Source organism: Podarcis tiliguerta (genome assembly GCF_965153285.1).
Source record: "Podarcis tiliguerta genome assembly, chromosome: 1".
NCBI classification, from domain to species: domain Eukaryota; kingdom Metazoa; phylum Chordata; class Lepidosauria; order Squamata; family Lacertidae; genus Podarcis; species Podarcis tiliguerta.
Window position 1 is genome coordinate 124,408,595 of NC_139534.1, and position 15,479 is coordinate 124,424,073.

The following is a 15,479-nucleotide window of genomic DNA, read 5'->3' on the forward strand; positions in this document are numbered from 1 at the left end:
ATCTCCCAGAAAAAAAACCACTCTTCTGGGGACTTTCCACAGGTTCCTGAACCTCAAATGGCTTGAGGGATATACCATTTCCTGAAATAAATGGGTGGGCATGATTCATTCTTGCACTTGTGCAAGAGTAACCTATGTGGACCTAAGGAAAACTAAGGAGTAGATGGAGCCCTTGCATTTGAAAACGGTTAAGCGCCAAAGCAGTCCCCTAGTTTGCTGGATCTCCTCAGAAACACTCCAGCAAATCCTTTTTATCATTCCAGTAGTGTTTAGTTCTGCGTGCCACAGTTTAAGAAGGATATTGACGAGCTGGAAAATGTGCAGAGGAGGGTGACCGAAATGATCAAGGGTCTAGAATCATAGAATCATAGAGTTGGAAGAGACCACAAGGGCCATCGAGTCCAACCCCCTGCCAAGCAGGAAACACCATCAGAGCACTCCTGACATATGGTTGTCAAGCCTCTGCTTAAAGACCTCCAAAGAAGGAGACTCCACCACACTCCTTGGCAGCAAATTCCACTGTCAAACAGCTCTTACTGTCAGGAAGTTCTTCCTAATGTTTAGGTGGAATCTTCTTTCTAGAAACCAAGCCTTAGGAGGAACAGTTTAATTATTCTTTGAATTTTAAAAAAGCCTCTTTAAATATATATTAAGGCTCAAGTTTTGCAGCCTTTCTGCCTAGGAAATGGACTGCACCTCCATTATCATTTTGGTTGCCCTCTCCTGCAGCTCTGCAATATCCTTGGTTCAGGTACGGCAACCAGAATTGCATATTGCATTCCAAGAACTGACCGCGTCACAGATTTGTATAACGGCATTAGGAGTCTTATTTCCGATCCCTTACACCACCTGATATTTGACGATAGTTTTAATCTGTACACAGTGAGATTTGCTGCTTTTTGGTTTCCCTTTGGAAGATCAAGTGAGCTCCAAGTCTCTGAAAACGAAACATTTATTTTGAGCAAAAACAGTGCCGGAAAGGCTCTAGAGAAGTTAACACTTTTCTAAATGAACACTGAAGTTTTGCTAATATGGCTCTTAAGGCCTCTGCAAGACCTCCGATAAAAACGGCTCGCTTGCCAATTTCAACGTGTGCATCCTTCATTCACTGTTCTGTAAATTGATCCCGGTTCAACAACTTGCCTCTAACAGCAACTTAACCAAAAGCAATTTAGCAGGTGTTAAATTTGATTAACGTAGGGCTTCTTCAAGCATTTGGCAATAATGGGAATCGAACAACTTGGTTCTAAGTAAGGGAAATAAATGGACATGGGAAAGAAGAGGTGGCTTCTTGCTGTCCTAGCTCTACTACGCAGAACAAGCCATTAACACGTCACCATGCTGCAAAGGGCCCACCCTTCCAAAAATCATTTTTTTACGTACATGATACATTCCTCTCACCGACATGCAAAATTAAGCTAATCGCAGCGAGTACTGCAATTTAACTCAGGGTTTCATCCGATGTCTTTCATGTTGAGTTCAAATATTGTAGGACGTCCTTCCCCCTTCCTATGGCATTAATACTAGATTAACCTGTAAGGCTAGGACAGGTAGTTTTGGCACCTGATGCAGAAAATTCAGCCAAGCCACTTAAACAGCAGGTCCCTTGCACCTTTTCCTCGGTGCTCAGAATCCGCTACAGTACTTGTGGAAGTCTGATGGCAGGGCCCGGCCAAAGACCACCAGGGAGCTCCGGTGACCCTATCATAGAAAACTGTTTTGTTTATTTTGCTCCAGAGCCATCTCATTCACAAGCTGCTCGATGGACGACTGGATGGCCGCCTTCACAAGTGAGGCAGCCGTTTCAATCAGAAGCACCTCGTATTGTTCTGAAGCCCAGGGCTCCTGGTCATTGGCACCCAAAGGCGGCTGGGCCTGTGGACACGCCTTGCCTTCCCTCCCTGACCTGGAATCAGGGACTTTGCTGGTTTTCTTTTTCGCTTTCTGTTTGCTGGCTTGCGGAAAGGAAAACGTTTCGCAGCTATAGCTGGGCTCCTCTTCCTCTTCCTCCTGGAAGGCCTCCGCTTCTGTGATCATGATCACAATGCCCGCCCCAGGCATCGCAAGCTTGTTTTCGTCGGATTCTACTTCCTGGACGGGACAATTTGGCTCCTGTGAAGCCTCATCTTCGGACACAGGCAGACTGCAGTGCAGCATCACTTCAACCGAATCGCCTTCCATCTCCGGCACAGCATCCTCCCCTGATTGTTCCAACTCAGCCTCTTTGGCAGGCGAGTTCTTGGAGTCTTCTCCTTCCAAGACGTTGGGTTGGCTTTCTGGCAGGTCCTGGGCAAGCAGAGAGCCCACCTCTCCTTCAAAATCAAACCTCTCGTTTCTCCCTTCTTCAGGTTCTCCATAGAGGCTTCCGTGATGAAGCTGGAAGAGTTGCTTCTCCTGTTCTGTTTCCAGGACCGTTTCAGAGTGGATGATTTCTGACTGAGCCGTAAAGTCTGTGTATTGGTCCGGACCCGGACTCATCTCTGGAAAAGCGTCCTCTCTCCTGGCTGGAGCCACCTCTTCAGAGTTGTTTACAACCCCCCTGTTGCCCTCGTTTTCAAGGGCACCGCTGGGGGACTGGTCAGCGTTCAGAGGACCTTCCACAGACACAGACTCCGGTTCACTGTTCCTTTGGTTATCCACAATGCTCGCCCCTTCGCTGGCTTTCTCGCCGTGATCCCCCTCCTCTGTTATTTCAGCCTGGCAGGACTTCTTGCTTCTACAGAACCTTAGGCAGGGAATTTTATGATTGGAGCTGGTGCGCTCCTTTGCGCCAGAATTTTCCACATTCGTCTCCAGCTGCACGCGGGAACCAGACTGCGCTTGTTTCTTCAAAGCGGATTTGGACCTCCTCCTCAGTGTCACAAGCCGCTTGAAGGACAACCAAGCCCCTCCTGACGTCCACGGTGGATCTGAAGCCTCCATTTGACTTTGCCCAGAGTTGTAGAGCTGGTTTGTAGCCTTTCGGGTTACAGATTCAGGATCCTCATCTTTCTCTGTTGCGTAGGACTTCTTCCTTTTCTTAAAGCAAACCGAGGAGGCCTTTTGGGCCGGGCTTTCGTGTGAAAGGAAGGGCTTTTCCGCATTTGAGGCTTCCGGTTCTTGCATACTCTCTGTCTGAATTTCTTTCGTTGCATCCTCCATTCTTAAATCCCTGTCCCTTAGCTATTGTTTCAGAGGGAAGACATCCTTATGGCAGATCCACGCCACAAACGTATCAGTTTTATAGCAGTTGGAAGTGTACTGACAAAATCCTTAGAACCACAATTCCCTGCAGAGAGGAAACAACTGTTGAGCTCCTTTGCATCTGCAGCGCTAATATGCTGTTATCAAACTCAACAAACCATCCCTTGAGATGTCTTCTCACGACCTCAAGATGACCTATCTATTTTATTCTATTTTTTACAAAAACATCTTTTGATGGAAACCTGAAGGCAGGTTTCTCTTTCGCTTAGTGTTTTTGTTTTTTAAAAGAGTGAGGTTTTTCTTTTTTTGACAGCAGGGTGTTTCGACCCCCCCTCCGTGTCTCTTACTGAAGAACTCTCTGCCCGACGCCTCTGAGCATCAATTTTAATCATCTCTCGGTGCGATGGGCGATACTCTTTCATCAGAAGCTTGGCGCTTTAATAGTTTAAAATAGATTTTGGATAATCACAGAGACTGGCCCTGCTCCATTAACGACAGCCCCGGGAGACAACATCCACTTGCAAATATTCGTGCCTTTTCCCAATCAGGGGTTTTGCATGCAAGCAAAGAAGGCCATCTTCATAAACTGGTTCAGGGAGAGGCACCCCTGTGTCCTTCCAAGTCTGCTTCTTATTGCCTTTTGGTCCATTTTCCAATTAGCATCCCTCGAGTTATAAAACGCAACAACTTTCCTCATTGATGGGATTGCTTTGTGGGCACCTGCAGGGAGGGGGGGGAAGAGAAAGAAAAATGGGTGAAAGTAATATTGCACTGTACACAGGGTGCCCACACAAATTAATGTTCCAAAAAAAATATCAGACTGCTTTGCAGGGAGAAGTGCTTTATTTTATTTTTTTATTTATATTTAACCACCTTTGTAGGCAGGTATTGGGTTTGACTGTAGGGGCCCCAAGTTTACATCTCTATTGAATGTAGCCATAAACAGAAAATACAGTGGAGGAAAACAGTGTTAGAAACTCAGATATAGTCGTACCTTGGAAGTCGAACAGAAACCGTTCCGGAAGTTCGTTCAACTTCTAAAACGTTTGGAAACCAAAGCGCAGCTTCTGATTGGCGGCAGGAAGCTTCTGCAGCCAATCAGAAGCCGCGGAAGCCCCATTGGACGTTTGGCTTCCAAAAATAGTTCTCAAACCAGAATAGTTACTTCCGGGTTTGCGACGTCCAGGAGCCAAAACGTTTGAGAACGAAGCTGTTCGAAAACCAAGGTACAACTGTATAAGCAAGGCATCAAAAGGCATTAAACGAAAGTTACAGTGGCCAAAATGGAATGTCCAGTTGCCGTTTTGATGATCAGTTAAACATCTGCCTAGATGACTTATCTTGTGGAGAATTGCTTCAAACCCCGACTCCAGCTTCCAAGAGATATAAAAACATAATAGAGCATCAAACCTTAAAAACTCTCCTATACAAGGCTGCCTTCTGGTGTCTTAAAGTCACGTACAGTAGACCTTCTAGTTACGGACCGCTCTGGATACATAACTTCCGGGTTACAAATGCTGCAAACCCGGAAGTGTGTACTTCCGTGTTTTGCTGTGCACACATGCTCAGAAGCACTCTGCGCGTCCAGCACACAGAAGCGGCGCTTCTGCCTACGGACTTTTCGGGATGCGGACGACCCCCGGAAGAAATTTAATTTGTATCCAGTGGGTCCACTGTAGTCGTTTGTTTGTTTTATATTTAACAGATGGGTGTTTCACAAGGCGGGTGCCACTACCGAGAAGGCCCTCTGCAGCAGAGAGGACGAGTCATTCCCCACCATCAACAAACTCCTGAAGAAAGCTCAGGTTCTGCAAAAATATATATGCCCTGGTGCCGTGGACAGGAAGGGATGTCTACTTCGTGGGAACCCAAGTCCCGTTTGCGACACAAACGTCATATAGGCGCTTTCTTGCTAGCACCCACGGCTTTCTGCTTCAAAAAGGCGAGCTGCGCTGCACGAGGGATGCTTATTTATAGCCTTGCCTTCCCTTTCCATAGCAACTGCAGCATAAATCGCCAAGCACATGTCTTCAGCATTTCGCGGGCGCTACGTACGGGCGAAGCCCTTCAACCACAAATGCCATTGTGATACAGTGGTACCTTGGGTTACATACAGTTCAGGTTACATACGCTTCAGGTTACAGACTCCGCTAACCCAGAAAGAGTGCTTCAGATTAAGAACTTTGCTTCAGGATGAGAACAGTAATCGCATGGTGGCGGCAGCGGGAGGCCCCATTAGCTAAAGTAGTGCTTCAGTTTAAGAACAGTTTCAGGTTAAGAACGGACCTCCGGAATGAATTAAGTACCCCGAGGTACCACTGTACTTCTAAAAGTGGGCGGAAGGAAGGAGGGGGAGATTTCTGCCGAGAACCAAGATTCGCAGCAAAGCCTCAGGCTCATCCCAAACATCCGATTACTCACTCTAAGAGCTTTCGTTGAGATCCCTGTGCCCTTACAAATAATTCGTGATAGCAACAGCACAGGCGTCTACCCACTTGTGCGGAGGGTTAGATTCCCGGGTTCTGCATGTATACATGAAATGGAAACACCACTGCGTTCAGTGGTGGGTGGAATCAAATAATAATTCTGGATGCCCACCGCACCCCCCCTTTTCATTTATTATTATTTTTTTTAAAAAAAAATTGCAAGCACATTGCAAGAGGGGAAAAAAGGTAAACGACTTTTTTTTAAAAAAGGTAAAAGACTTCTGGGAAAAAAATTATAACGAATTTTTAAAAATGATGAAATATACATTTATGAAGAAACCAGAGGCCTTTCTCCTTGGAGTAATAGGTTCTGAACTGCCCAAAAGAGATGTAAAAGTATTTTTGTATGCCACAACTGCTGCACGGATTTTAATAGCCAAAAAATGGAATACATAAGAATTACCAACGGTAGAAGAATGGCAGGTGAAGATGATGGACTTTATGGAGCTAGCTGATCTCACCGGGAGAATCCGTGACCAGAAAGAAGAGGAAAATCAAGAAGACTGGAAGAAATTTAAAGACTATTTGAATAAATATTGTTAACATTAAAGATTTGTAATTACTTGAAAGAACTAATTAGGCCTAGGATTAAATTAGGATTAAATAAATAAATAAAAAACAGAAGGATAAGAAAAGTTAGGAAATTTGATTATAACCGGAATATTGTTATATGGAATAATGATATTGGAAACTGCTACATTCAATTACAAGGAAATTCAGTTGGAAGAGATTAGAGGAAGTCAAGTAATATGTTTATGAAGCTGAAGTTTAACTAATTAATTTTTAAGTCTTATTGTATTTATGTATGTGGTGGTATATGGGAGGTTTGTAATATTTTATTTTCTCTATTATCTTTTTTTTCTTTTATTATTGTTTTTTATCTTTTTCTGTTATGTTTAAGTTATGCCTTTGTATGAAATTTAATAAATATTATTGGGGGGGGGGGACTTTTTATATCATAGAATTGTAGAGTTGGAAGTAATCTCAAGCCGCCATCTAGTCCAACTCCCTGCAATGCAGGAATAAAGGGAGCTAAGCCCTTGGTACACCCACCTCAAACGCTGGTTTAGAGCAGCTGTTTTAACAGCTGTCTAACAGCCAGAGGACTCCTGGCCCAGAGCACATGCTTGGCATGTAGAGCACCACAGCTTCCACACCTGGCGCCTCTAGTTGAAGGGCTCTATGGGAGCTGTTGAAGCTCAACATCAAAAAAACGAAGATCATGGCCACTGGTCCCATCACCTCCTGGCAAATAGAAGGGGAAGAAATGGAGGCAGTGAGAGATTTTACTTTCTTGGGCTCCGTGATCACTGCAGATGGTGACAGCAGCCACGAAATTAAGAGACGCCTGCTTCTTAGGAGAAAAGCAATGACAAACCTAGACAGCATCTTAAAAAGAAGAGACATCACCTTGCCAACAAAGGTCCGTATAGTTAAAGGCATGGTTTTCCCAGTAGTGATGTATGGAAGTGAGAGCTGGACCATAAAGAAGGCTGATCGCCGAAGAATTGATACTTTTGAATTATGGTGCTGGAGGAGACTCTTGAGAGTCCCATGGACTGCAAGATCAAACCTATCCATTCTTAAGGAAATCAGCCCTGAGTGCTCACTGGAAGGACAGATCGTGAAACTGAGGCTCCAGTAATTTTGCCACCTCATGAGAAGAGAAGACCCCCTGGAAAAGACCCTGATGTTGGGAAAGATGGAGGGCACAAGGAGAAGGGGACGACAGAGGACGAGATGGTTGGATAGTGTTCTCAAAGCTACCAGCATGAGTTTGACCAAACTGCGGGAGGCAGTGGAAGACAGAAGTGCCTGGCGTGCTCTGGTCCATGGGGTCACGAAGAGTCGGACACGACTAAACGACTAAATAACAACATGGGAGCTGTTTGGGGAAGGATCCTGCGCCTCAAACCTCTCTCAGGGAGCAGAGAGGGCTGCGGCAGATGGGACCATGGTCTGGTGATATCCGACACCCTCTTGGGACTACAACTCCCATCATCCTTGCCCATTGGCCGCGCTGGCAAGGCCTGATGGGAGTCTGGAGGACAGCAATATCCACGTTGTGGGTGGCTGCAGTAAAACAAGATGCCCCATCTAAACATTCCTCCTGCCTTCAGGTCAACGCAAGATCAGGCCAGTGGACTCCAATGATAGCTGCGCACATTCGCTAGCGGTGACTTAGAGGAGCTTCAACTTTAAGAGCTGTCCATCCTTGGAAGTTTTTGAGCAGAGGTTGGATGGTTATCTGTACTGGATGCTTTAGCTGAGATTCCTGCATTGCAGGGGGTTGGACTAGATGATCCCTACGGGTCCCTTCCAACCAGGGTGAATTTGAAATGTTTAACCACATCTTAAGTGTTTAACCAAATGTTTAACCAACTATTAAGGTGATACCAGAAAGAACGAGTCTTTCTGTAATAAAAAGAAGAAGATTTAAATCAAGTCTTACTGACTAATGATTTAAATCACTAGTCAGTAAGACTTGATTTAAATCTTTTTTTTTTTTTTTTTACAGACTCCTTCTTGCTGGTATCACCTTAATATTTGCAACTAGATGAAGGTTTCTGTTATGTATTGAAGTTCTCACCCTGGCCACCAGGAGTATTGTGTATGTAGTTTTCACTCAGGTCCACATCAGTTATTTTAGGGGGGAAACCCTGGGTTGTTGTTGCTACGTTGTTGACAGCTGGCTGCCTATAAAAGCAGGCCAGCTGAGCTGTTTGCTGTTCAGTTCTGTCCAGCTTACAAATAAAGAGCTGCTTTGGAAGAATCGCTGTGTCGTCTGCCATGTCTACCCACTATTCAACAGTTTCATTTTTGGAAGAATAAATTTTCAGAGTTGTTTTTACAGTTCTATCAAAAATTACTGATTTGGTGATACTCTTAGAAATACATAGACCGATAATGATGAAATTATGGTGAGGTTTAATAAGTGAACTGTTTATAGTTTGACAACTTTTCTGCTGTACTTTATTGGAACGGGAAAAATAATCATTTCCTTCATAACAATTTATTTAACTAAAACAATAACATTCTAGCATATGTATCTATGCTTCTTAACTGATGTGGCTGTACATTTTTTTTAAACAACTTAGACTGAGTTTTAGCACACATGAAAAACTTAAAACAAATCCTTATTTCCTGATGAATAGCCTTTGCACTATAATGTAACTTAAATAGAAAATCTTTAGAACGATATTTCCTCCAAAAGCATTTTATTTTAAAAATCTGTTTTAAATTTAAAAAATGTGATTTAAATAAAAAAATCTATTTTAAATTTTAAAAAATCTGTTAGTTTGGTTTAAAAACAAACCAAAAACCTTGATTTTTATCCACCCTGCCTCCAGCTCTACGACACTATGATTCTATGAAGATTTGCTGCGACAGACGTTCATCTGTCTATGACTTCCTTTCTGTAAAAACCCAAGTCCGTTTGGAAAGTCCATGCAATCAACTATACATGTGTAGTTTGTGCCTGAAAAAGATTTCAGCCCTGGGCTAATTTGTGGCGAGCCACCAATGACCTGAAGCTTGTTGTGCTGTATAAACCTAAATATTATTACTACCTCTATTTCTACCCCCTGCTTAGGTAAAAGGTAAAGGACCCCTAGATGGCTAAGTCCAGTCAAAGGTGACTCTGGGGTTGCAGCACTCATCACGCTTTTCAGGCCGAGGGAGCCGGCGTTTGTCCACAGACAGCTTTCCGGTTCTTGTGGCCAGCATGATTAAACTGCTTCTGGCGAAGCCAAACAACTGCAACGGAAGTCAGAGTGCATGGAAATGCTGTTTACCTTCCCGCTGCAGCGGTACCTATTTATCTACTTGCTCTGATGTGCTTTCGAACTGCTAGGCTGGCAGGAGCTGGGACAGAGCAACGGGAGCTCACTCCATCACGGGGACTCGAACCGCCGACCTTCTGATCGGCAAGCCCAAGAGGCTCAGTGGTTTAGACCACAGCGCCACCTGCATCCCCCAACTTACCTTCACAACAAACCTTTGAGGTAGGCTGGAGACTGGCTCAAGGTCACCCAGTCCTGGCTTAGTGGGGATTTGAACCTGCCTCTCTCTCCTCCTCCTCCCTCTCTCTACAGACCGAGTCTGGGATTCTAACCACCATGTCTAGCTCTAAAGAGGCACCTTATGAAACCAATCACCGTATTTTTCGCTCTATAAGACGCACCAGACCATAAGACGCACCTAGTTTTTGGAAGAGGAAAACAAGAAAAAAAATATTTTGAATCCCAGAAGCCAGGGCAGCCCTTCTCCCTCCTCGGGGAAAAGCCCCGAAGAGCCGCACACACGCTCCATGCGGCTCTTTAAAGGGTGCGCTGAGCAGAGCCACCCGCCTGCATTCGCTCCATAAGATGCACACGCATTTCCCCTTACCTTTTAGGAGGGGGAAAGTGCGTTTTATACAGCGAAAAATACGGTACGTGTACTCGGCGGGATTCACCTCCATTGGCAGGTGCCCTATGGAAAACCTTCTGCTCTCAAAACCAGGCTCCCCCCTCCCTGTGAAATTCACTCTTTTGGTGGGGGGAGAATGACCAGGACAGCACTGGCCAGCTGAAATTGCTTGTGAAAGCCGGAACAAGTGCAACAGTGCAGCGCTGAATTCCACCCGCTCTATTTAAATGGTTCCACATGGGCAGATAGTATTTGAGAAAGCAGCAACTCTGTTAGAATGGCAAAGTTCAAGCCTGTTCCCAGAAGAAGGAACCCGTGTTCTGGAGCAAGCCGGCCGAGCTGTGATAGCAGCTCTCGACGCCGTTGGACTTGACCTTGCTATGATCAGAAACACGAGAAAGTCTGCAAAGAAAAGAGAGCGCGAGAGAAAGATGCAAGGTCCATGCCTACATATTAGCAGCCACTGACGTCAGCTTCCACTGGTGATCAGCATGTGCCATGGGACAAACCCAAAGACCACTGGTGAAAGTTGTGCACCATTCTGATGCAGTGTGTCCCTGCCACTCGCAATGGGAGCCAGTTCACACAGCCACCGAGTGCAGAGAAATCTAGCAATGTAAATGCGCATGTGAACTAGACCCAAAAAGGTGAGATTCATGGCTGAATGGAGGATTTGAACCCTGGTCTCCCAGGTCCTAGTCTGACACTGCATCATTAAAGGTGCCCAATGTTAAAATTATGGTGCTGGAGGAGACTCTTGAGAGTCCCATGGACTGCAAGAAGATCAAACCTATCCATTCTTAGGGAAACCAGCCCTGAGTGCTCACTGGAAGGACAGATCCTGAAGCTGAGGCTCCAATACTTTGGCCACCTCATGAGAAGAGAAGACTCCCTGGAAAAGACCCTGATGTTGGGAAAGATGGAGGGCCCAAGGAGAAGGGGACGACAGAGGGCGAGATGGTTGGACAGTGTTCTCGAAGCTACCAGCATGAGTTTGACCAAACTGCGGGAGGCAGTGGAAGACAGAAGTGCCTGACATGCTCTGGTCCATGGGGTCATGAACGGACACGACTAAATAACAACAATGTTAAGTACCTCCACCCATTCTACACAACCACTGGGGAAGTTCTTTGCATGTCTTGATCGGAACTCGGTACACGGAGCCAGCTGCAAAAAAAAGCAGCCAGCGGCAGAGAAGAAAGCCAGAGCACAGAATGAAGCCATGTAGCGCAAAGAACGTTTTTAGCAGTCCTTGCACTGAGAGAAAGGGGGAGTTGCAGTGACAGCCATTATCGTGTATTTTTCTGCAAGCACAACCCCAGGGTGAAAGAAATGTTAGTCAATCCTACAACCTTGTTATCTGATCACATTGGTATTTATTTGCAAATGAATGAACAATAGTTCGGAAGGTGTGTTTTTTTTAGAAAGGGGTACTGAAAACAGTTAAAACAAATTACAGTCACAGGAATAGGGTGGAAACACCTGTCACAGGTGTTAAAGGCCAGGATAAAAAATGATTTCCACCTGTCACATCAAGTTCCACTGAAAGCATTATTTCCTCTATTCAAGAAAAACGGGGGGGGGCATTCTAAGCTGCTACCTGCCAGGCACCACAATGTGGGTGTATTATACATATATTTTAAAAATTGACACCCGGTTAAGCCAGATAACCTTTTAAATCAATTAGCCAAACCCTGCAAAACACAAGCTGCCTTGTGCATTTCTAATGTATATAATAGCATGCAAATTTGATTTGCAAAAATCTGACGCCGCTCACAAGAGCGACAAGCCCCTACAAGGTAGTTTCTGTACTGCAAACCCAGCATTTTTGCAGGAATCCATTAAGTGGGATTTTAACATTTTATTTTAAAGGTACGTCGTAAAGGTAGCCCCGAATACCTGCAGTCAGAACTGCTGACTCTCGATTCACAGAAAGTCTGCCAGTCTACAATTCCACCTGTTCTTCAGACAAAGGATTGAAGCTGCCAGCACCGACCCCGGGAACCAGCAAGACCTTTCCAAACCACCGCGCAAGAGATCCCCGAGGCACCCATTCTACAGACAAGTCACTGAGGCTGAGAAGGAGCCCTTCGCTTTGCCCCAAGGGACCATGCTCAGGTTGGCCGCGTGAAGATTTGCATATCTCCCTTCTGAAAAATTTGTATGCCGCTTAATCGTCGAAATCTCTAACAAGCGGCTTACGCGGACCAAGACCTGGGCTATGCACCGCTCTCTCTTTTTTAATCACTCCCCCCACCCCCAATACTGCCTATCATTTAAGGGGAACCTGCAACTACCTGCACCTCGTTGTTGCTGGCGCTCAGGCGATCCTCATCTCGGCTGCGCCTTGCAGCTTCGAGGGGCGACTCTCTTTGCAGAGCAAGCGGGCGCGCTGCCCTTGTGCAGCTGCAAAAGCCTCGCGCTTGCAAGGCGCCCGGCGCGCACATCCCCAGCGCCAAGCCCCCAGCGCGCACGCTGCTGCTACTGCTGCACGCCTCCGCGGCTCTGCACGCCGCGCGCTCCCCCTCGTTGCACCGGTGGGGGCTGCCTGCGGCTGCTCGCCCGTCCCGCCCCTCTTCCTCCCGGGCGCTTGGCACTCCGGGGCCGCCGGGCGCGATGCACCCCCGGGCATTTGCTGCAGCTGCTACCCGCTGGATTCCGCGCTTGCTGCCTCAGTGCTCGCCTGTCTGCCTGGCCACCCGCTCCGGATCTGCATCCCCGCTGCCGGCTTGGCAATGTGCAACCGCTTCCCCGGGGCGATCGCTTGCCCCGCCAGGCTCACCTTGCGCTCCGGCCGCCGCGCCCCGCGCCTCGCCCGCGCTGCCGTCCTGCCTGCCTGCCTGCCGCTCGCACTCCTCTCCTGCCGCGGCGCCGCCGAGATCCGCCCACTGGACGGCCGCGGGGAGGGGAGAGGAGGCGGGGAGCCGTCCTTCGGGCGCCCCCTCGGCGCGCCAAGGCGAAGCTCCCCGCCCAGGATCGGGTCGCGGCAAATGCAGGAGGAAAAGTGCCGCCCACCCCCGGTCCTTAATTCGGATTAACAGACGCCGGGTCGGCTCCCCCGCCAAGAAACTAGCGTATAGGTGACGAACCAGACCTACGTGCCCTGGAAACATGCAGGTGTCGCTGCTGCGTGGAAAGATGGAAACGTTTCCCATAACGCATGTCCTGCAAACGCGCGCTTCTCTTACGCATAGTGCAGCAAGGGCGCAGGTTCACACGTTCGCACGCGCGTCGGTTGTTTTTTCTGAGGGCGCTGGAGGGAAGTGCTGTGTGTCCGTTTGAAGCCCCCATATGGCTCTCCAGGGTCTGGGCGGAGAGCCTTTCCCATCGTCTCATACCGGATCCTTTGTAAAAAAAAAAAAAAAGCAAAACTATTTCTTCCTAGGATCGAAGCTGACACCTTCTCCACGCAGAGATAGCGCCTTCCCCTTCCCTCAAACATGGGGGGGTTTGTGATGGTTCAGGGTATAAGCACTGCCTCCCTTGTGTCAGAGCAGTGATGGCCCCATTCACATCTACAAGTTACTGTGCCTTATTTTCATCAGCTGGCAAACACGAATGTGTGAACCAGCCTTTATAGTGCAGCAAGGTTACTACAATAGTTATTCAATTTATATACCTCCCTTTATCCAAAGGTCCCAGGGCGGTGTACAACATTAAGAACATAATTTACTCAGCATAATAATAAAAACATAACACAGCATAATAATCATGTACAGTGGTACCTTGGGTTAAGTACTTAATTCGTTCCGGAGGTCCGTACTTAACCTGAAACTGTTCTTAACCTGAAGCACCACTTTAGCTAATGAGGCCTCCTGCTGCTGCCGCACAGCTGCTGCACGATTTCTGTTCTTATCCTGAAGCAAAGTTCTTAACCCGAGGTACTATTTCTGGGTTAGCAGAGTCTGTAACCTGAAACGTATGTAACCCGAGGTACCACTGTAATCATATAATAAGAGTCTCTTGCACGTTTAACAGGCCATAGATTATTCAGTAACCGAAGGCCTGGGTAAAGAGGAATATTTTCGCCTCTCCGGGGAGAGTGTTCCATAGTTGGGGAGCCACTGCAGAAAAGGCCCCGTCTCATGCTGCCACTCTCCAGACCTCTCAAGGAGGTGGGGAATATAGAGATTACAAACTCAGTGTTCGGGTTGCTTCAAATGGAGACAGACGTTCCTTAAGGTATTGAGCTCCTGAGCTGTGTAAGTCTTTATAGGTCAAAACCAGCGCTTTGAACTGGGCCCGGAAACTAATTGGCAGCCAGTGCTCTATCCCGTGACTGCCCACTGTATCTGTTTGGGACAAGTCTGGGTACCTGTCCTGTTATTCTTCACCTCCAGGCGTTTTTCCACACCTGCAGTGGTGCCCTCTTGATTTTGCAGACTCCCGACAGCCACCAGAATCCTTGTCTACTGGGCATGCTGGCCGGGGCTGATGGGGTTTGTAGTCCTCAACATCTGGACAACATCAGACTGGAGGAGCCTGGTTTAGACCATCCATGAGGTCAAGGACGCAGAGCCTGTGGCCCTGCAGGTGTTGTGGGACTCCAACTCCCATCTGCTCCAACCAGGAAACCCCGGTGACCAGGGCTAATGGGAGATGCGACTTACACAAGCATTTGGGGATTCTGATGGGGTGTTTATGAACAAGAGGCACATGGGGCTCGTCAACCTGGGAAGGTAGCCCATCGAGGAGAAGGAAGAATCTGATCCTAAACCTCCGCTGCCTTGGGGGACATATTGGAGAGACGAAAAGGCTAAGGATTAAACCCTCCACAAATCCAGAATGGAGTCCCTAAAATGGATGGATGGTGCCTCGCGTGTCTCCTTCCTGCAACTGCTACCAGCCAAGCTGGTGCCAAACATACTGATCTGCTTTCCTTTGGACCACACCACGAGCGCTGAGAGGCAGGTCTTGTCCTTTGGGCAGCCCAGGACTCCCTAAATATACACTGCCCAGGCTCAGTGGCATAGCGTGGGGGGTGCAGGGGGGCCGGCCGCACCGGGCACAACATCTGGGGGGGGGGCGCTCACACTCGCAGCTCTCTGCCCCTACCTGGCTCACTCTCTCTCTCTCACTGCAGTGCTGGCTGTGCGAATCCGATCCGAGCCGCCAGGTCGCCGCCCACTGTGGAGGGGAGGGTGCCAGGCGTGCGGTGCGGTGCGGAGAGAGAGCGAGGGACTATCTGGGGGAGAGACAGTGCAGCGGGGGGGGGGGCGCAAATTACTTGCCTTGCCCCGGGTGCTGACAAGCCACGCTACGCCGCTGCCCAGGCTTGTGCCCCAAACTGGTCTCCTAACGCAGCAGTTTGACTTCACCCCCTGAGGCACACTCCATTGTCAACAACATAAGAAGCCCTGCTGGATCTGGCTAAAGGTTAATATTGATTTATAGCATGGG

At 47.6% G+C, this 15,479-nt stretch overlaps 1 protein-coding gene and 1 long non-coding RNA gene across 7 annotated transcripts in view; one reads left to right on the forward strand and one right to left on the reverse strand.

Moving 5' to 3' along the window:
* LOC310677960 overlaps positions 1 to 15,479 on the forward strand; it is a 288,527-nt gene that overhangs the window by 263,955 nt on the left and 9,093 nt on the right. The gene's annotated exons all lie outside the window — the stretch shown is intronic.
* AKAP5 (A-kinase anchoring protein 5) lies at positions 935 to 13,519 on the reverse strand. 6 transcript variants are annotated; one of them, XM_083438116.1, is made up of 2 exons: positions 13,268 to 13,519; positions 935 to 3,903 (listed from the first exon to the last, which is right to left on the reverse strand). In XM_083438116.1, exon 2 carries the CDS (start codon positions 3,139 to 3,141, stop codon positions 1,705 to 1,707), a length of 1,437 nt encoding a protein of 478 aa, XP_083294242.1. In that variant the 5' UTR covers positions 3,142 to 3,903; positions 13,268 to 13,519; the 3' UTR covers positions 935 to 1,704. The 6 variants fall into 6 exon arrangements, with proteins under 6 accessions (XP_083294242.1, XP_083294243.1, XP_083294241.1 ...); XM_083438117.1 differs by lacking the exon at positions 13,268 to 13,519 and adding an exon at positions 13,178 to 13,198; XM_083438115.1 differs by lacking the exon at positions 13,268 to 13,519 and adding an exon at positions 13,174 to 13,194.